The sequence below is a fragment of the Cyprinus carpio genome, chromosome A2 (genome assembly GCF_018340385.1).
Source record: "Cyprinus carpio isolate SPL01 chromosome A2, ASM1834038v1, whole genome shotgun sequence".
Classification (NCBI taxonomy): Eukaryota; Metazoa; Chordata; class Actinopteri; order Cypriniformes; family Cyprinidae; genus Cyprinus; species Cyprinus carpio.
In genome coordinates this window covers 12,012,326-12,034,923 of record NC_056573.1, presented here as the reverse complement: position 1 = coordinate 12,034,923, position 22,598 = coordinate 12,012,326, and the positions used below count along the sequence as shown (strand labels likewise).

Sequence of the window (22,598 nt, the reverse complement as noted above, 5' to 3'; positions counted from 1 at the left end):
CTCCTTCTGGTTAGACTACAATGGGCCAACATTTTCCACACCTGCCAGCCTTTATTGGACTCAGGAGTGTAGGGTTATTTCATCAACACCTCTTTTGCTTTACAGCTTAACATTCCTGTGGTTAAGATTCCTCATCCCATATCTGTTCATGCACTCAGAAGTCAAAACGGCTTTCCCGTCATAACCCTCACTTTAATTGGCAAGAGAACACTGTTTGCTCTTGGAGCAATTTTTGTCATGCATCTTGTTTGTTGTTTGCTTGTTCTTCCGTTTCATGTTCTGTGTTACAGGAGGAACCTGTGAACCTGCCTAATGTGACCGAGGAGTACCTAGACCTGAATGAAGTGTTCAGTAAGTCTCTAGCAGCTTCTCTTCCTCCGCATCGTCCTTATGACTGAGCTATAGACTTATTGCCAGATACGTCTGCGTCTAAAGGTAGGTTATATTCGCTTTTGGCTCCAGAAAGGGAGGCCATGGAGAAATATATTTCTGATTCTCTTGCAGCCAAGATCAACCACCCTTCCTCTTCCCCTGCTGGGGTGTGATTCTTCTTCGTGGCTAAGAAGGATGGTTCTCTCCGACCTTGCATTGACTATTGAGGGTTGAATAACATCACGGCAAAGAATACGTATCCTTATCCTTTGATGTCTTCAGCCTTCAAGGGGTTGCAGTGGTTTCACTTCCTTCTTTAACACTTATTATTTGGTCCGCATCAGGGAGGGGGATGAGTGGAAGACCACCTTCAGTAGCCCCAGGAGGCATTTTGAATATTTGGTTATGCCGTTCGGGCTCTCCAAGTTCGGTGGGTGCTTTTTTTTTTTTCTTTTTCGGTCGTTTTAATTTTTCGATCTCGTACCACCCGGGTCCCAAAAAGGTCCAACGTCATCCGCTGGGGTCACTGTTCCAAGATCACTTGTCATCCAGGATTGAATCGTAATATTTTTCTGGTTAAACAATGATTCTGGTGGCAGTCTATGGCTCGTGATGTTCGTAGATTTGTTTTGGCCTGTCCAGTTTGTGCTGTCCGCAAGAATCCAATCAGCCCCCAGCAGGCCTCCTTTAGCCACTGTCTGTCACTTCTAGACCCTGACGAACTAAATAGCATGAGATTGACATGCCCTCCCACCCTCCCAGGGCAACACAGTGTTTTTTTTACCATGGTGGACCGGTTCTCGAAGGCGGCCCATTTTATTCCCCTGCCTAAACTTCCTTCTGCTAGGGAGACAGCGGTTACTGTCACTGACCATGTCTTTCGCATTCATGACCTCCCAATGGATGTAGTGGCTGACAGAGGACCCCAATTTGTTTCCAAATTCTGGAAGGTATTTTGTCGATTGCTGGGAGCGAATGTTAGTCTTTCTTCTGGGTTCCATCCCCAGAGCAACAGTCAAACTGAGAGGCCCAAATGAGGCCCCTGTCCTTTGTTTTTTGTCTTTTGTCTTGGAATTCATTCAGTTGCCCACTGTAGTCCCTGCGCTGCTGAGGATATCTTCTGCACCACAGCTTTCCTGTTTATTCTGTTGTTGCCCATCGTTCTTCATTTAATAAACTTTTGTGCACTTGCAACTGAATCTCGAGTCATTATTCTTGGCATAGGTCCTGACACATTGATGCCATTTTCAAGAAACTCCAAAGTGAAAAGAAAACGATTAGGTCAAGGGTGACAACTGATTCATGCATGAGTTCATTCTGTCTGCGTTGTCTAATGTGACAGCCAGTTATTGAAATACTGTAGTTTTTGTTTCCAGTCCTTCTGGAAACAGTCCAGTCCAGTCCAGTTCCTTTTGATGTCTAGTAACCGGTTCTTAAAAACAAAACAAAGACCAAGTGCAAGAAAGCTTATGTGTCAAATAACTAAATAGCATGTGATTGACATACAGAGATATATGGCATTCCATTATACATGTGCAGACACTGATAAATAACTGAATAACAGCAACACTTAATTATTATTATAAAACGGTTAGTTCTGGTCCTTGATTCTGATTGGTTGAACTGTGTTCGAAGTTGTTGTAAAATACCTAAAAACACACCGCTGACCGCATTACATAAGTATCACTGCGCCACTGAGTGTTATTGTTGCTGTTTGTTGCTTGGCAACAATTAGCCGGTACATTAATGATCCACCAATCATCCGGTCCTAGTGTCCTTTAAAAGATCCTGAGTTTGTCATTAGCAACAATGTTTTCGTTGGAGTACTGAAAAAACTTTGCAGAGAAGGATGTGACCAAACATCCCACCGTCCTGCGTTAACAGAGGCAGACTTTCAGAACATCAAGCACCTTCCAGTACTAAATCCAAATACACATAAGGGTCTTGTCAATAAAGTCTGGTCTGATGTGCAGCTGCATATGGGATGCAGAGCTAAAGATGGTAACAGCCAACTGAAGCCTGAATCATTTATCATATGCCGGGACGATAATGGCCAGAAGTTTGCGACACTGTCTTTCAATGAATGCACAAAAACCCACAAAGATGCCAGTGAAAGACACAAAGACGGGGATTAGGCTGTGTCATGTCGCTTCACTGGAGAAATACCTGTCATTGTTGCCACCAAATCCACCAGGCTTTTATCTCCATACAAAGCAGACAAACTACACAAAGGATTAATGGTAACTTAAAAATGTAACTTTAGATAGTTTACATTTTTATTTTGCTGCATATTATGATCACCTTTCTGTCAACAGTTGCAATCAATATATTTTTTGTTACAGTGTAGGGGAGACCGTGGGCAAATGTAACACTCTCAATTCCTCCAATCAGAAACAAGCTAGAGTGATGAAACTAATTAATCTGCACATGCTCAGTCGAATTCTCTCTCTGCATGTGGAGCATGATCATTTCACCTCAGCAGAAGTTTTTAACAAAATACTGAATTTGAGGTTGAAAGTTACTTTTTTGATGTACAGTATTTTTCTATTTTTTGAAAAAAAAAAAATAATAATTCTCATGACCTGGCCCTTCTCTCTGACATCCAACAACCAGACAAACATTGTTGCGGATATTTCAGCAAGCTTGGGCCTCAACATCAATAGAGAGAAGAGGAAGGTGTTAAAGATCAACACAGCCAGTAAAACACCCATAACACTGGGAAAGGAGGTGCTAGAGGAAGTGGTAGTTTCCCCTACCTTGGCAGATGCGGACATGAAAATATGAATCAGTAAAGCAAGAACAGCTTTTCTCCAACTGAAGAACATCTGGCAATCATCAGAGATCAGCATCAACACCAAGATCAGGGTCTCTGAACAAAACTCTCTTATGCCAGCCTAGACACGAGAGAAATCATGTCAGTTATGGGGCATAAATGTGTATCGTCCCTGCAATCTCACTGGTATGCTGGAGCAACATCATTGCCTCTGGCACAGTGCAAATAAAACGCACCTGTACAGAACTGAAAACCCCTCTTTCAGCAAAGAGGAGTGCAAACATATTTGATCCATTCTTCAGCAATTGGACAGTTAGTGAAAGTGACGTGACACAGCCAAGTGTGGTGACCCATACTCAGAATTCGTGCATTTAACCCATCCAAAGTGCACACACACAGCAGTGAACACACACACAGTGGGTAGCCATTTATGCTGTGGCGCCCGGGGAGCAGTTGGGGGTTCTGTGCCTTACTCAAGGGCACCTCAGTCGTGGTATTACCGGCCCAAGACTCGAACCCACAACCTTAGGGTTAGGAGTCAAACTCTAACCACTAGGCCACGACTTCCCCAAATTAATGGCGATATCCAGATAAATGTTAATAAACACTCAAATCGTTTAACATTCGTTCAAACATATTTGATTCATTCTACATCAGTTGCACAATATAAATGTTGTTTTATAAAATTAGACAAATATTGATCTAAAAAAAAAAACATTCATATTTGTTCCATTCTTAAACAATATAAATGTTGATTTATAAAAATAGGCAAAGTTGATCTATAAAAATAAACACCCAAGTCTTAAAGCATGTTTTACACTGTGCCTTTGTTTCTGTTTCTGTGTTGCTTGGCAGCCACTTTGTTGCAACCACAGCTGTTTCTGAGGAACTACATTGTTTGGTGGAAGAATAATATTTTTTATTAATATCATTACATTTTATTTGCTTTGTTTTATTTTATGTTTTATAAAAGCAATAAGCCCCATGAAGCAATGCGGTTTTAACAACGTCCCTTAGCTGTTACAAATTTACTGTAAACCATGGCTTCTTGGGGCTTATTGCTTTATTACATTATCACACAATCTTATTTTTAATGCATAGGGTAGAGTTGTTCTAAAGTTGTAAACTCTCAGTAATCTAAAGCGATAACAGTAAAGTCTAGATAACAGACTTTTCCACAGATAAGACCAGCATTGCAGATTACATTTTTTCTTCTTTTTTGTAAGGCCATGTATTGTCTAATCAGACTTGTTTGTGATTCATAGTTCTCAACCTTAGCATGCTCTCCATAACATCAGAAGTGCCCTTGAACCTTGCCTTGTTTCACTTCTATTGGCTTAGCTTGGTGAAAAACATACTGCTGTCGTCTTGAGACAAAACAAGAACTGCAACTAAAGATTTGGTTCCTTGTTATACTGAAAACAATAGAATAATATGATCAACTATTTCCAAATATTTTGATGAGGTAAGATGTTAACGTACACTACTGTTCAAAAGTTTGGGGTTAGTAAATTTTTTTTTTAATGTTTTTGAATAAATCTCTTATGCTCAACAAGGCTGCAAAATACAATAAAAACTGTAATATTTTGAACAATTGTTGCAAAGTAAAATAACAGAAATATTGTTAAATATTATAAAAATATTTAGAATAACTGTTTTAATATGTTTTAAAATGTAATTTATTCCTTTTCGGCAGCCATTACTCCAGTCTTCAGTGTCCCACGATCCTTCAGAAATCATTTCTTATTATTATACATTTTGAAAATAGTTGTGCTGTTTAATATTTTTATGGACAGTTTTTTTTTTTTTTTTTTTTTTAATAAATGTTACATGTTTTTTTGTACACTGATTTTATACACTTTTGCCAAGGTCAAAGTTAGCTTGTTCTGCAGTAACCTCTGTGCTCTGTGAAAATGATTAAAACTGCCCTTGGGGCTACTCAAAAATAACATCATAAACAAGGGTCAGTCACAGAGCCGGCAGCAGTAAATCACTGTGTTTTCCTGTAGTACTGCACCGTTAAAATGTGCACCTTGTCAGCACAAAGGAAACAGAGAAGGGTCAAACATCTCTGCTCACTGACCCAACTGAAACTCAATGCTCCAGTGGCACAGTGTTATTTAACAGATGTGGAGGAACAGCTGCCCTGCTTACACTGAACAAAGGTTATGTGTATATGATGTAACAGGTCAGGGTTGATTCTCACATTACATTTGCACTGTACGATCATTTAAAAGAAGCACAGTTAGGAATTAAAAAAAAGGAATTAAAACTTAAATAATTGGGAAAAAAATATATCACGTATATATCACAAATAACATACTGCAAAACATTTGGTCTTATTCTGTCAAGATGATAAAAGCACATATTTCAAAATTCAATATCAGTTCCCTTTCTCCTGTATTTCTTTATTGTGCACCATGATCAGAAACTCTGGTGAGTTTGTCCGACAGTCACCCCTGTTTTCTTACCCTGAGAGAAAGATGAGACTTCAGGGACATCAAGATGGGGTTGGGGGGGATTTGTCTCTGGGTAAACGTGTTATGCCATGCACATATCTGCTGTGAAGACATCTTCATGTTAGATCACAGTCAATATGTAGATTTACAAGAAATAATTTCTCTCCATTTTCCCACAGTTCCTCTTTTCAGATGTTGGAGGAAGTGTAATGCAAACTTTGATGTCTTTTGTTCAAGTGGCATGACTTTCCTCCTTTAGAGCAATAGTCATTGGGCAATAACCTAGTTTTGCAAAGTAAGGGTGATTTGACTTTGTTTTATTAAGACTACGATTCATAGTTTTCAAAAACCCTCAAAACATAATCTTTTATTGAACATTGAGATATTTCAGTGTTTCCAAAAGATAGCTTCACAAGCTTAATTTGTATTAGATGATGAGATGAACGTTCTTTTAAATTGTTTATGATTTTGTAAGAGTAACAACTGAACAGGCCTCATTTTTATACAGTATGTTAAATATAAAATCAGCATTTAGCAAACACTGCAAGGGGTAAAAATGATCCTTAAAGTGTATTTTTAAATCTCCAAATTAGGATGAAATTGATTAGTATTTCGGTCTATCCTAAAAATATTAGCAAAGCCTTGTATTTGATTCACCATTAGTTTGTACATGCCATGGATAAACCCAATACGAAGCACAAGTTCTATTTACTAATTCATTTGAATACTAACAAGGATTTTGACCCAAGCTGATACATTTGAAATGAAAACTAATCTATTGCACAAATTAACTACATGAGGACATGAGCTGTTGGGATTTATATTAAAATACGTTGCAGCATTCAAGATAAAAGTTGAAGACAGCAAGCACAGATGCTCCAGAGAGTCACACACAAGTTTAATTTTATAAGACACCAGGGGGTGGACAAAACTGTATAAACCATGAGGCTCTGACCGGAACATCTGCAAATGTGTTCAGTGCTTATATCAGGATCAGAGTTTGACAGCTCGTTTCTACCATAGACTGGTTTCTACACCGACGGCTGACAAATCTGTGACAGGCCATACTTGCGTACAATAGCGCCCTCTAATGGACATACAATGAACACTTCAGTATGTATCCACAGAAACCTCGACCTTCCAAAACATAGAGCTACACGCAAACACACCATGCTATTATTTTACCATGGATGTGAGTAAAAATTCTTTACTTACAGCTCATATTTCTTGGGGACAATGAGCATCATGTCCTCACTTGAGTGCAACTGCCTTTTAAGCAATTTTACACCTATGACCATAACTACATCACATAGCAATTAAAATTAAAATAGGACTTTTAAAAATGAATCATGACTTAAAACCAAGAAACACCTACCCTTCTACTATACAAGCTTTCCCAGCAAACCAACAATTTACAGTTATCTCCAGATTATTTGAATGTTGAATTTTAGGGTTGGTTTAAAGCCCAATACATCTGAAATGTAGTTGGTATTCAGACACATTGTTTGAACGCTCTCTCTCTCTATATATATATATATATATATATATATATATATATATATATATATATATATATATATATATATATATATATATATATGTGTGTGTGTATATATACACGCATGTAAGCACAAAATTTAGATCTTACCTTGGATCTGACTGAATCTCACATTAAACTAGGAAAATGTGCTATTAGTTCTTCACAGTAACTGTACAACTCAAGGTAACTAAACATTCTTCATTAGAAACAAAGGAGGAGACCAACTTATTCACAAAGACACTTTATTTCAAACTGCGCACAAATGACATTTTACTGCCAACTGTAGAGCTGATGTTGACGCTCTCCACAAGTATTGGTTTGGCCACTGCACGTCTTCACATGTGCACTGCTGGGAGAAAGAGAAAAAGGTTTTAAATTACGTCAAGCACATCCACAATACTGACTGGAAAAGTCACCGTTTCATTTTATTATGACTAATATTGCCTTCATTTACATCTGATGTGGGGAACACAGAGTAATCTAGCACACAACAGACAGTCATTTAAAATAATCTGAACACTTGGAGAGATGAGTTTAAATATTTAGACACTTTCAGTCAGATTCACTGAGTATTAAAATTAGCTTCTTATACATAAGACTTTTTTCATTCACTTAAAACCTGTTGTAGAATTTTTAAGCATCATGACAGGAGAATCTTAGGTGATCAGTATATTTACAGCAGTGAATGATGTTTACTGACCTAGCGAAGCCTCCTGGCCTCTCTTTCAGACTCCAGAAGTGTCAGGACATCTCCTTCTCTAACTGGGCCTTTCACGTTCCTGATGATGGATCTGTTGCTGTCATCCATAAACTCAACGCGCACCTATGGAAGTACAACATGTTAAGACTTAAAAAAAATTCAACTAATACTTTAAAATGAATGCAACTGCATACAAAATTTGACAGCAACAAACCATTTTTGGTGTTCAACTACAATATGCATTATCTAGAAATGTCCATCAATAGAGGGGGAAAAACGGCCATTTTCGCATAACGTGTCATACCGAGCATAAACATTTACTAAATTATTTGGGTTCCCTCATGTGCAGTAGATGTGGATACAACCCAGTATATTGTTTCCTGCAACATACATCGTCACTCTTATAAAGTAACTTTTTATACAACACAACGTCATTCAATTCCAGGACATAACAAAAAAGCTATTTTTTTCTTAATAAAATAATCCGCGGCAAAAGTCCCTGATCATGTTTCATATGACACGGAGCGCAGTCTGAACTCACCTGGGTGCACTGTCCCTGGGAGCCAGTTCTTCCCAGCACTTTTGTAACCTGTAACAAAAACACGCGATTAATACCAATATAACAGACATTGTTAAACGTGAGGTGAGGTGAAAACAACATTAAACGCAGCTGTTCGCCATCAACCCTGCTGGATAGCAATATGCTAATGCTAAGGCCTACAGGCATACATCGCTATATTTTTTTTTTGTGTGCTGTGAGAGGCTTATTAGATCGTAATACGAGACGAATAAGACTTGACATAATATATATTTAATCTTACACGTATTATATTGCATAAATCAAACGGAAATATTCAATATATATATATTTTTTCTTACTCTGGCGAGCTTGATGGGCTGCACGCGGCTGGCATCCATGATTTCAGCTTCGTTCGGAAAGGAAGTCACGTGGGCTCGACGGCTTTTATATACCTACAATAAAATGCATATTTTCAATTGATGAGATTTTATTTTACGTTATATGTTGGTATCGTTTTAAAAAATGCAAATAGACTAAAAAAAGACTTTTTATTAATAAAACATAGTTTTACAGTTACAACAAACCTGTTTCCGGTTCCGATATCATGAGAGCAAACTTTTATACAGATCCAAGACCAGCTGTACGTACAAATCACATATCTGAATACATCTGGAGATACTGTGGTCTTTGATTATGTCAGTCCGAGTATTTTTTTTAACATAAGAATTTTCCATCAGTTTAGTCAGAAGTGAGAAATCAATTCAACAGTTCTCTACGTATTTTAAGTTTTTCTGCAAGCTATTCACATAACTATGACCATAGAAATTGATAGATATATGTCGCGTTTATGTTATATTTTACATTTTTTTTTGAATTAATTATTTTTATTTTTTTGCTTTTAAACATAAGTTTAAAAATACACAATAAAAAATATATTATATAATAATAACGCAGGATATGTAACATTTAGGTTATAAGTGGCATCATGCTAAAAAACGAACAAGTAAAATATTACACGTCTCTATTTTTACACTTAAAATCCATTTTCTTTTTTAATATATTCTTTGAATCTTTTATGCTAAGTAAACAGAAAAGTAGTAAATAAAGTCAAAACGTCTGTAGTATAGCTTCAAACATAAAAAACATTACATATTTTAATATATTTGAGTTGCACAAAAGGATTGTTGTTTTATTAGAATATACTGAAACTGATAAAGAATTTTCCATCAGTTTAGTCAGAAGTGAGAAAGCAGTTCAACAGTTCTCTATGTATATTACGTTTTTCTGCAAACTATTTACATAACTTTGACCATAGATATATGTTACGTTTATGTTATTTTAGGTTTTGTCTGATCACATTGATGGTAAAATGTGCATAAGAGCACATGCTGAGAGGATATGGAAGTAGAGGGAAGAATACAAAACAAGATAAGGAAATTATGGGATTAAAGGATTTTCATGTAATTTGCGGTAAATTGTTTAACTATCAGACTGAGCACAATTTTGGACTCATATGTTGCATAAAAGCAAGAAAACCTGAAATTTGCTGTGAGCATTTAATAAACTTACATTATCCCTGCAACTGCTATTTATCCTTTGCCATTCCTCCTTCAAGGGCTCAATCCTTAAATCACAACACTAATCCTCATGACTGTATTTTTAACTCTGCCGAGGACAGAAAGAACAGCAGTGGGATTACGGCATCAGTGAGGTGGGGCAAATCCCAACTCTTGATCTTCACTTGAGCCGAAACAAATACAGTTGCTTTTTCTTTCTGTCTTTTTAGCTATATTGCTAACTCTAAAAAGCTAGAAGCAGTGGAGTAATTGTTTCCGCATCTGTCTGGGAATTTCCTTGAAGCTGCAAACCAATACGCATTTTAAAGGGAAGTGGGATGTGCACGCTTGGAATGTAAAATCTTCAATTTTTCTGATTGTATTTCTAACAACAAATTAGTCTCTTTTCAGTTCTTTACCCATTCCTCAAGTAACCATAATAATGGATAATCCAAGAAGACATCTGAAAAAGCTGAAAAAGAGACGTTCAAGTCTTTTTGCAAGCGTCAAACTTAATGCCAGCTTTTCACAGAGTGTAGAGGAAGAAGAGAGTGCCTTTCCTTTTTCACAAGACAGCTCTGTGAAACCTTGGACGTCGATGGACAACCTTGATACTCCATCACCTCAGGCAAGTGACAAAATAGATCAAGAAAAGAGGAAAAGCAGTGAGACTGAAGCAGCAAAGATGGCACACCGTCATTCAACTGTGATCAATGTTAACGTAGGTGGAAAAGTCTTTACAATTCCCAAGCACCTGGCTATCAGATACCCTAAAACCAGAATAGGCAGCTTAGCCCTGTGCAGAGATCCTGCCAAGCAGCCAGCGCTCTGCGATGACTATTGTGTGCTCACTAATGAGTTTTTTTTTGACCGGGATCCTACTTTCTTCCACTACATCTTCCATTTCTATTGTAGCAATGTATTATGGGTAATGGAAAGTCTTTGCCCTGTCAATTTTGAGGAGGAGATGAAGTTTTGGGGACTGCGCTTGAGAGACACTCCTCGCTGTTGTCGCATTCTCTACGAGGAGAAACTAGACGAGATAAGAGACCAGCTGAAAGTGAACAGGGAGCTTATGGCGGAAATTGAGCCCCAGCATAACGAGAAGGGTTTCAAAACAATGTTTTTTGGTGGCATTCGTAAGATGCTATGGGACCTGATGGAGAACCCATACTCCTCGATGGCTGCTAAGGCCTTTGCTGTGTTCTCCAGCCTCTTTGTGCTCATCTCCATTGTAGCGATGACTCTAAATACTGTGAGTGAACTGAAAGATTATAAAATCTATGGAAGAACCTACATGGAGTGTGTGGAGATCACTTCAATTCTCTTCTTCACCTTTGAGTACTTCCTTCGCTTGCTGACAACTTGCAATGTCAAGCATTTTCTGAAGAGTGCACTTAATTTTGTAGACTTAGTGGCTGTCATGCCTTACTTTATCCAGCTGATATTTGAGGCTTTTGCTGACCAGGAAGATCTCAGCGTCCAAGATGATCTGAAAACGATGGCGAGAGTTAGCAAAGTTAGCAAAGTGCTAAAAGTTGTCAAACTCATGCGAATCTTTCGCATTCTGAAACTGGCGAGGCACTCGACGGGCATGCGGGCCTTTGGCTTCACTCTTCGCCAGTGTTTTGAGCAGGTCTGCTGCCTGTTTCTGTTCATTATCATGGGGATCTTCACCTTCTCCGCCCTAATGCACTCAGTGGAACAAGATGTTGCAGGAACACCATTTAGCAGTATACCAGATGCCTGGTGGTGGGCAGCGGTAAGTACGTCTCAAAACATTCATCCCAGTTAGCAGAATTGCAGTATAATTCATTTATTTAAATACATGGCCAAAACTATGCGGACATCCAAACGCCATACCTAAGCATGTAGTTTTAAAACCATGGCTATTATTAGGACTGCTGCTATATCAGCCTCCTCTAATCTGGGAAGGCTTTTAACTCAGTGTTAGAACATGGCTGTGGGGATTTGCTTCCGTTCAGAGACAAGAGCATCAGTGAGGTCAGACACAGATGTGGGGCGATGGAGTGGGCTCACAGGGGACCAATGGTGATCAGGTTTGGGTTTTGTACAGGTCAGTCTTCCACACAGAAGTGTTGTTATTGTTGACTAAAACTATATTTAATGAAAAAAATTAAAAATAGTAATTGAAATGAAAGTGAAATAAAATATAAATATTTGATAAAAAAACCTAAATATTAGATGAAAATGTGGCTTTCAACAAACTCAAATAAGTTTAAGTACTAAAATGAAAAAAGATCAAAATAAAAAATTAATTTAAAATATACAAAAAAACATTAAAAAGTTATAAAAGCACATAACAAAATTACTAAGACTGAAAATAAAAAGAAAAGCTATTTCAAAATATCAATAAATACTAGTATTTAAATAATATTAAAATAACATTGCACTAGACTCAATAGACAGTTTAGCTGGGTTTAGAAGCTTTTTGTTGTGCTGTTTCTCAAAGGATACTGTGCAAATGTATTCATAATGTACACCTATTAGTATAGGATGTGGTTTAAATAGCCAAATCGGTTCATTCTGTTCTGTACAAAGCTTACATACTTAAACCATTTTTATGCACAAAAAACAAACAAACAAACAAACAAAAAAATATTAATAGCATCACTTGCGTGTGAGTGTTTTTTATTGTTATCATTATCATCATTTGCTGTGGCTGTTGTATCCTTCTATCCTCTTTAAATTGTTAGTCCTTATCCTCTGGCAGCTGTGTTTAATCTTGTATAATACCTTGTAATGCCGATCAATTGGAGGCATCCATGCAGATTGGAAAAGTTAGATTAGTTTGGAACTTTCTGGACGTTTACTAAGTCTTACTAAGTTGACCTGCATGCAAAATTTTTAGCTGATAAACTGATGTGGAAACATAATTCTCCTTTGCTTCTTTCCTGGTCTTTGATTTGTATTTTGTCCAGCATTTAAATAGATGTTGTTTTAATATTGTCTTTCTTTTATGCTATTACAGGTGAGCATCTCCACTGTGGGATATGGAGATGTGGTGCCCATTTCTTACTCTGGTCGAGTGGTGGCCTTCGGGTGCATTTCTTTTGGTATTATTCTAAATGGAATGCCAATCTCTATCCTGTTTAACAAGTTCTCTGACTATTATGCCAAGCTGAAGGCCCAGGAGGACACTAACACAAAAGTGCAGCAGGGCCTGAACCTCAAGAAAAGACTGCAAAGAAAATTAGAGAACTGCTTTGAGCCCCCAGCTGAAGAATCTGATGAGGACAATGGACATCATATTGGCCAGTGTCATCACTAAACGTCCTTGTCACCCAAACTGCCTTCACTGCCCTTGAACAGAGAGCTCAGGTTCCCAGCCTGCCTTGAATTAAATCGGGATTAAAAAGATGAGTGTACGCCAGGTTAAAGAAATTTAAGCCGTTCGCTTTAAGATGGCTTACAAATGGCATGTCGCTAAGGATCTTTGCCGAACTACCTTGTGCTGATTTTCAGCAGCATCTGTTCAGTTCAGTCAACAAATGGATTCAGATAAAAAGGTATTACATCACAGACTGCAGACTATTAATTGCAACATCACCACAAACTGTGTGAAAATGACTTCTTCCATCATTGGCTCCATGTAAGGTGGTGGAAGTGCACTGTACAGATAAATACAAACAAGAATCCTGAGATTCTGAAGATGTTTCTTCCTCAATTAAAACAAAAAGGATTTCCTTGGATCAAATGAGACTTACGTGGCCTTCAGACACCTTTGGTGTATTTGGAGTGTTGCTTTCATATAGTTTCTATTCTAGGTCAAGTGCATTTTGATGCTATGGCTTTCAAGGACTGCTAAAACTGGAATAATAATAATAATAATACCAATTTGAATGTTGTATTTTACATTTACATTTATTTTAGATTAGCCCAACACACTTTTGGACTGTTTTTGGAAGGTCTGAAGGGTGGTTTCCTTTTCTGTTTTATTATTTGTAATGATTTTTATTTAGAAGACTGTTTCTGCAGTAAGTCAGAGCATACGATAACAAAATCCCCTTTCATTTTTCCCCCCAGTATAATCCTATATTTTTCCTATAATACATTATATCATCATATCGTCAAACTTTTAGATAACATATGGATCCCTTTTGCTCTGTGTCACATGACATATTTTCAACTAGCATATACTGGAAAACTAATAAAAGATATGAAAATTTTGCTCATAAGAGAGAACTAGTTTATAGTATGTATGTTGCTACATAAATAATTCAATATAATCATTAATAAAAAAGCTTTAGGCTCCATGAAACTACATGAAACCAGTAACATTTTCTGTATTTAGTCCATGTTACATGGTCATCTCAGAGGAGCTGCTTTCCTTTGGCTTAGTATAAATGGCTTTGTTTGTATTGTTTTCAGAGTTTTCCCATAAACATCATTTTTTTGTCTTCTCTGAAAACAATCTAAGTGCTAAGTGAGCATGTAGGCTACCGTCAGTGAGAAGTCAAGCGATCTGACTTAATGTCTAATAGGATTTAAGGATCAAGAAGACCCGTGATGCCAATGTTTTGAGTGAAATGTTCAACTTCAATTAAGGGATTGTGAAGACAAGAGCCCTTGATAGTTGCATGTTAGTGGCCTTTGTTGTACAGGAAAGGTCATCCTCTGCCACTGACAGCATGCAGGAATTGCTGCATAACGGTCAATTATGGGATCATCTAGTGAATTCAGACAATACTGGAATAACTAATCTATCTATTTGCTATTTATTACATGTTTCTCCTCTGTTGCTTAACCCCCTGAGCTTAATCCACACCAACAGCGAACACAAAATTGAAATCATCAGTATATCAAATAAAAACGAATTCAAGAAAGTGCCCTGCAGCCATTGTCTTGCATAATCTTTTTAAAGATCTTGATGTATAAAAGTAAGAAGATGAGGAAAGATGACCACAGTGTGAATTTCCTGTTAAAACATTTAAAGATTAAAGATGATGCGTACTGTATATCACAAGATATTATTAAAGGAAATAATAAATGATTCCATTCCACTGGCCTGTTGTTTATTATGAATATTAAAGATGAAATGAAATGTCTAATTCAAAATGTATTAAATAATAACTGCATTAATTATAATAACTATCAAAATAAATAATAAGAAAAAAGCTAGCAACAACATTCCACTAGGGGGCTTCTGTCTCATTCATGAAATAAAAAACAATATATTTTTTATCCTAGCTATCCAAATGAATGAATCTGTCCACAGATACATTCCATTAACATATAGACATTAAAAACATTAAATAAACAAAATTAAATTCACAAATCATAGTTATTTAAAGACCAAAAATTAGATTAGAACTGTTTAGATGGAATAAATCTCACAAATGTTGATCTTCAGATAAAAGGTCCATATTAATATGAGCATAACCAATAAATGTGTTTAGATGAGTTAGTGATATCTATGGTTAATATGGAAGTGTCTTATCCATTTTTTCCTAATATTAAAAGTTCACGTTCACTGACGCATTTCTGTAAACCCATAAAAGAGATATTATAAGCAAATACGAAAAATGTGACCAGCTATCACAATTTTCCTTGAAAATGCATTACAATATATCACAACTGACATGTTTTATCTGAAAAACGTTCCAGCTTGAAGGCCTCAAAGATCAGAACAAGATTTTCTTCATTCAAGGCTAGATAGATGCTTGTAGAACCATGCGTGCCAAGAGTCTGATGGGGGGTATAAAAACCCCCAAACTGGTTTTGGTAGGTAGCCTGCTGTACCTGAAGACACTTGAATATTATTCCAATTTGATCACCCCAAGAAACACCATGAACATGAAGTGGTCTGCATCTTTAGCTTTTTTAATTCTTCTTGAGATTTCCAAGACTGAGAGTCAAGATGTACGAGTGAAGCTTTGTGGTCGTGAGTTCATTCGGATGGTGGTCACATCATGTGGAAGCTCGAGACTCAAACGGAATTCACCTGATTCAAACCTTCACTTTGCAAACCTCCATAGTAGGTTTGCCTTTTTCAGACATTCATGTAGTTATCAATTCATTAACCTTTTTTTAACTTTATTCTGTGTGTTGATAAATGAAAACATCTCATGTTGATACAACATCTGACCCTTTTCAGGGAATCTACAAAACTGGCTCAACAGAGATCTCGTTGCGCAGAAAGGGACCCTGACTGCTGAGGAGGAGCAGTGGAGGGAGCATGAATCCCCAGAGAGCGTGACAGAGCATCCAGCCCCCCACCAGCACATAAGCCCACCAGCAGAGCATCTGGAACACTCTACCACTGTACAGGATCTCAGCATGTCCTCCAGGACCCGCCGTGATGTCGGGCCAGCGGGCGTCTGCTGTACTTCAGGATGTACCATGAGTGAACTGATTCAATACTGCTAAACTTACACAAGCTCTCCTAGGACGGATATAGAGCTCAGATGTCTTCTGCCCTAAAGAGGTCCTGAAGCTGCATGTGGTACATTAAATGATGCTTCATTAAACATTGCATCTAAGTTACCTTAACTGTGTCCCACTGTTGTTCATAGTCATTATGGTAACATGGCTTCATTTCATTAACCAGCAAAAAATAAAAAAAAAAATACTTAAAAAAAAAAAAATATACTTAATTCATGTTAATTTCAGCATTCACTGATAAACTATTGTAATCAAAAAGTGGTAACTGTTACTGTAATATGATTTAACAGACCTGAGCTAACATGAACTAAAAATGAAGTAGCATTTTTATTAACTAATGTTAACAAAGATGAATAAATACTGTAACATGTATTTCTCATTGTTAGTTAATGCACAAATGGGACCTTGTGTGGATATATGTATGCAATTGAATGAAAAGTGCTGTTTGTTATAGATATATATCATGGCTCATATATATATATATATATATATATATATATATATATATATATATATATATATATATATATATATATATATATATACATACAGAAATCATAGACTGGTGGTATTTGACTGGTCAGTTATTTCAGCAGGACAGGTGACACGGACAGGGGCTTCTGTGCAATGAATCCAAAGAGTCTAAGACAATGTCCAGTATAATCTTTGAAAAGTTACATTTTTGTGAACATGCAGGCTGTATATTTAATCGATGACAACAAAAATAAACAGAATTCAAACTGTAAACAGTGCACCATATTTTTTAACAAAGTAAATAACATCTTGATTATTTCCTCACTGAAATACAAATTAATTGTGCTGCTGTAATTTGTATTATCACTAATGTAGTAGGCTAGTTCAACTTTCCATATTACAAACTTACCTTTTGAGGGGGTATCACTAAAAAAAGTGAAAAAAAGTGAAAGTGACGTGACATACAGCCAAGTATGGTGACCCATACTCAGAATTCGTACTCTGCATTTAACCCATCCGAAGTGCACACAAACAGCAGTGAACACACACACACCGTGAACACACACCCGGAGCAGTGGGCAGCCATTTATGCTGCGACGCCCGGGGAGCAGTTGGGGGTTCAGTGCCTTGCTCAAGGGCACCTCAGTCGTGGTATTGCCGGCCCAAGACTCGAACCCACAACCTTAGGGTTAGGAGTTAATCTAACCATTAGGACACAACTTCTAGTAGTAAAAGCATTACTTACGAAACACGCTTCCTACATCAAACTTTACAAAAATGCATCAAAATAACATTTTACTGTTTACAATGTACTAAATCAGTTCCGAACACATCTTCACACATTTAAATCAAAGTGATTTGCTTGATATAAGGCAACAGGAAAAGTCTCAGGTTTCTGTCGTAACCTCGATTCCCTGAGAGTGGAAACGAGACACTGTGAAGCATTTGCAGAGGGAACTCCACCCCTTCTCCAAACAAAAATCTTGAAACCTTATAGAACAATGCCAGTACAATAAACTGGCCAGTTGTCGCTAATTATGCAAATTGCATGCAAATACTGACAAGCCTGTGGGCAGTATATAGCCCGGTCCCAAATGGCACACTTCATGTGCATTTGCGGTCTTGTGGACTTGCAATGGCCGCTGTGTGTGTCCGTTAAGTCCACATGAATGTAGGGTGTCCCATAAATAAAGCTTTCAGAAGGGTGCTCACAAGTGCCCTCTTTGCAGCCGCTATACACCCTCGACGCATGCTTCTGCTGAGCCTGCACTGGGACGAGATCCACAGCAGACTTCTACCTGACAGTCAAAGCGGCATCACATCATGAAAGTGTGGACTCAGAGAAAGACAGAGAGGGTCTAGGGTGAGATTTGGGACAGGGCCTATAATGCAGTGTAGGGCTGTTCGATTTCAAAATTTTTGGAATCGAGTACGATTCCGATTCCCGGTTCTGGAATCGATGGGATTCGATTCCAAGAATCAATTCCCCAGTGTTGTTTTCGATTCTTGTTTTTTAGATTGAAGGAACCTCTCTCACCATCACTGCAGTATATATAAAGGTCTTAGAAAATAGCCTTCTCATAATATGAAGCTTTATTTGTAAAAATTATGATACATTTCTATAGCCCTGATTGATTTTTAAATTGTAATTTTGTCTGTATTGCCCATGAAATTAGTCATAGCCCACAGCTCAGCAGTGGACATGTGTTTATTCCATGAATGGAACAAGACACAAAGTGTCTAAAATACATCTGCACATTTAAGCTGATTAAGTTTACTTTAACTGTATGCTTTGCACAATATTAACAAACTGTACACTGAAACAAAATAACCAGAACATTAACAACAACACTGATATAAGAGCTTGTGGTTTATCTGTCAGTCAGATGAACACTCGGCCACTGATCTGTGCTCATGACGTTTTCTTTCAGAATTATCAGTGGCTGATAGAAATGTCAAAAATTTTATTTAAGATGGAAATAGAATCAAGATCCTCGATCACGTCATGACCTATCTGTTGTGAAGTGCTCAAACTTGCGGACAACATAAACCAGTTCGACCATAAAATAACCTTTGAATCATTTTTTGAACTGGTTCCTTAAAACAATCTATCCGAAATAACCTTTTAGTGGAAACAAATCAGACTTAATCACAGTTGGCGAGCAAAAGGGAAATTATTGGGTGCTTCTCAAATGGAAGGCTACATCCTCAAACTCAGATGACTCGATACAGACTAATTTTCTTTCCATTTATTTTAGTGAATTTAAATGTGTGCAAAGTATTTTGGATGAAGGATACATCAGATGTGTCCTTCAAAACAGGCCAAAAGGAGGGTGCTAAACGAAGGCTCCTCAAGGATCCTTTAAATTGAAATGGCCTTCAGCAAAGTTTGATGACGTAGCAGCCAAGATATGCAGCTTTCGTAGGACGCAGCCTTCCATTTGAGAGGCAATCATAGATAAGCTTTGTTGAACTGAAAAAGGCTCTGAATGAGGAGTTGATTCCCCTTGATGGGATCGATTCCAACCTTTGGAATTGACTCTCGATTCCCAATGCCTCAGAATCGAGGAATCAATTCCCTTGGATGAGCCCAAACCAAGGGATAAGACCACACCAAGCACGGGGTAGAACAACAGACAATTCCCAACCAACAGCAATGTCACTATCGATATGATGATGAACAGATCGGGATGCAGAAGAGGAACGTGATCTCAACGGCAGATGAAACGTTTGCTGGGCCATCAGGTGACTCATCGCCTTCATGCACTTATGCACCTCAGAGAAGTTCCTTATAGTTCGGAGTCCTTTAGGTCAGCTAGGGTCAGCCATATGTGCCTGTGAAGGGCTACCATGAACTCCATGGAATGACTGATGGTTTGAGCAGAGCGCTTTATCGCCATTAGTGCTGTGTCATCGTGCACAAGTCTTTCACTGTGTCTTTGTTCATGTCGCAGCTTTCCAGGGACTGCAGGAGCTTAGCTTGAAAAACCTGCAGCAACGCCATCGTGGGCAGCGCAAATGCCGCTTCGCCAGCGGAAGTGTAAGCCTTGTCAATGAGGAGGGTGGTCAATCTGCAAGCCTTAGAAGTCAGTCTGAGTTCTGCAACATTCGTGGCTGAGGAAGGGAACAGATGCGTAGCGACAATTACCTCGATAAGGTGTATGGTCATGTTACCGTGGGTCTCTGTCTCTTCCACATGGGAAAACATGGCCTGCTTGGAAATGTGGACATGCGCCGACTAGGTTGCAGACCACGACTTCACCCCCTGGACATTCGGGAAGAATGTAATCATCCTCCTCGAGGCAGTGTGGCAGCGGCTTGACTGGAAGTAACAGGAGTTGAGCTTACTCCTGGTAGATTCCTCCAGAGCATCCCAGTTAAGGTTGAGCTCCTTAACGGCTTGCGTGAGGAACCAGGTGAGCTCCTCCTGGAGGTCTGGGGGGCCTTCAGTGTCTCGCTCTCATCAGCAAAAAGGACTGGGGAAAAGGGCGATGGCAGAGGATGACCACCCTGGACCGAGTTGTCAGCTTCGGCCAAAGGGAGGGCAGTGCACAAAGTCGGACTCAGAGAACACAGCCTCAGCATGGGTCAGGCCCAGGCAGGCAATGCAGTGCTTGTGTGTGTCCAATGGGTCAATGGGGTCTGCACAAAGTCAACAGAAGTTAGCCATCAGATGTGGTGAAGAAGTTGTTCTATCTTCTGGTGCATCTTCGACGATGGCAGAGGAAAGAAGATGATTCTGAGGCAATTTTTGCTCTTACCGCATTATATACAGTATTTGCATGTGATTTGCATATTTAGTGACAATTGGCCAGTTTATTGTACTGGTGTTATCCTTCAGGATTTTCAGAGAGTGAACACAATGTAGAGCTTTGCAATGTAGACTGAACGCTCAAAATGTTTGAAAATGGCACAAAGATTCAAATATGCTACAGTTTTATAGATGATCAATGCCACACATATGCACACACACAAGCAGTAACCATCTAATGGCACCTTAGATGAGGAGATGTGTATTCAGGCCACATACACATTTTCAGACCAGCTGCTTCATCTTCCTCCTATGGGCATCTGTATATTACTGTCACTTTATTCAACAGTCCAGGACAAAAGAAGATAAGCGACTTATGATGTACATAGAGGGAGCAGATGCTGTGAATTATTGTTTTCTGACATCATTGGTTAACATTTTTCTGTTATTAGTGTATAATTAGTTGTAATAGCCAGTCAGTAGGTTTCGAGCCGCTGTCAATGATTCTGTGCATTCACAGACAGCAGTCCATATATGGGAAACCAAAAACTGAGAGTGCAAAATTCTAACCAGTCTATAAACAATGTCTTACATAGCCAAAAGTCTTAAAAAGAATAGAAATACAGAAATTACAAATAGGCCAAAAAGTGATGTGACCAAAAAAGAAGCAAGACAAAAAGCTTTTCATCAGAGCTTCAAAGTGCTTCTGAAAACAGACCCAGAGGTAAACAGGTAAAACTACCATGGTTACGCCAAAGCTGTGGGAGTGAGTGATTCGGAGCTAAATGTGCCGAAAATTCTTGAATGCAAGTTTACAGCACTTTTTCTTGTGCTAAACCAGCCTTGCCAAACCATTTTATTATACCTCCGCTGCTGTACCATATATATATATATCATGCTATTAAAGTTGATTATAGAATCTACCTGTGCAATTGCATCAATTAAAGATATTATAGGAGTCATGGTATTTACAGTAATTTTTATTAAGCTATAGCAGTTTTTTGCAGTTATATTTATACAAAAAAATAGTATTAATAATTAAAAGTGGTTTTAAAATATATATTTTTAAAGTGGTAGTGGCCATGCATAGTATTACCCGTGGAATTCTAATAAGAGTAAAATATAAATAAGAATCAAACTGTAGAGTCTCTACTCGCAGTGTTAAAACATTTACATTTTTTATGGTTTTACATTCGTACAGATACTATTACTCTTACTGTTATTAATATGTTAGTAAATTTACATGCACCCCAACTCAAACAGTGCTTTACTGTCAAAAAACAATTTCCATGAGAAATATTTTAGCAATATTATAAGTAACTGTTCTTATTTATGAAATACAATAGTAATATTGAGATTATTATAATTTTGCGATTTTTGGTGGCACTGGTTCTACTGTTCTCATTTGCTGGCCTGAAGCCCTGTATAGCGTCATTTATTTAAGAAAGAAGACATATTGTGAAAACTCTATGTAAAAAAGCTTATCAGCGTATATTCTTTCTGTTTTTCCAAGTTCTACATCCCATAGGCAGTGCAAACAGACTTCACCCACTCCCACTCTACAGTCCTCTTATCTGCTTTCTGCCCCTGCACTTCCCCTGTGAGTGAGTAGGTGTTTTCACTACAGCTGCCATGCATAATTAAGGCTGCAATGGAGGTGTACTGCAGTGGTGCTGAGCTGCAACACCATTGCAGGCCGCTGCAACAGTCATGCCTCACAAGCAGTGGTGTCATTGCTAAAGTGCCCTTTTGGTCTGATATAGGTGCTCCCGGACCACAGTTGTGCCTGCAACTTCTCTCCTGCCCCTCTAGAGGTCTGTGCACGCCACTGCTCACAAGTGACCATGTTATATTCCATTCCCTCAGTTGTTGCTCAGAGAGCAAGTAAGATGGTTAGATTAACTGTACAGAGCCCAGTTTAGATGCTGCAATTTAATGCAGAAAATACATTGATTTTGATTGTATACACAAACTGGCTCACTGCCTGACATCCTGACAAGTACTTGCAATTATATAGTGCGCACACTGTGAGGGATGTCCTCGCAGGA

The 22,598-nt window shown here is 38.1% G+C and overlaps 3 protein-coding genes across 4 annotated transcripts; 2 read left to right on the top strand and 1 right to left on the bottom strand.

Annotated features, from left to right (window-relative positions):
- Positions 1–7,369: 7,369 nt before the first annotated feature.
- Positions 7,370–8,835, bottom strand: LOC122148068 (40S ribosomal protein S28). Of its 2 annotated transcripts, none has more exons than XM_042773353.1 (4): positions 8,724–8,835; positions 8,386–8,433; positions 7,845–7,967; positions 7,370–7,493 (listed from the first exon to the last, which is right to left on the bottom strand). In XM_042773353.1, the coding sequence occupies exons 1-3, from the start codon at positions 8,760–8,762 to the stop codon at positions 7,845–7,847; spliced, it is 210 nt and encodes a 69-aa protein (XP_042629287.1). In that variant the 5' UTR covers positions 8,763–8,835; the 3' UTR covers positions 7,370–7,493. The 2 variants fall into 2 exon arrangements, with proteins under 2 accessions (XP_042629287.1, XP_042629282.1); XM_042773348.1 differs by having other exon boundaries at positions 7,370–7,490.
- A 1,006-nt stretch (positions 8,836–9,841) lies between these two features.
- Positions 9,842–14,944, top strand: LOC109107153 (potassium voltage-gated channel subfamily V member 2-like). Its single transcript, XM_042773341.1, has 2 exons — positions 9,842–11,682; positions 12,913–14,944. The coding sequence occupies exons 1-2, from the start codon at positions 10,363–10,365 to the stop codon at positions 13,210–13,212; spliced, it is 1,620 nt and encodes a 539-aa protein (XP_042629275.1). The 5' UTR covers positions 9,842–10,362; the 3' UTR covers positions 13,213–14,944.
- Positions 14,945–15,688: 744 nt separating this feature from the next.
- Positions 15,689–16,355, top strand: insl3 (insulin-like 3 (Leydig cell)). Its single transcript, XM_019120442.2, has 2 exons — positions 15,689–15,918; positions 16,039–16,355. The coding sequence occupies exons 1-2, from the start codon at positions 15,732–15,734 to the stop codon at positions 16,308–16,310; spliced, it is 459 nt and encodes a 152-aa protein (XP_018975987.1). The 5' UTR covers positions 15,689–15,731; the 3' UTR covers positions 16,311–16,355.
- The last annotated feature ends 6,243 nt before the right edge of the window (positions 16,356–22,598 follow it).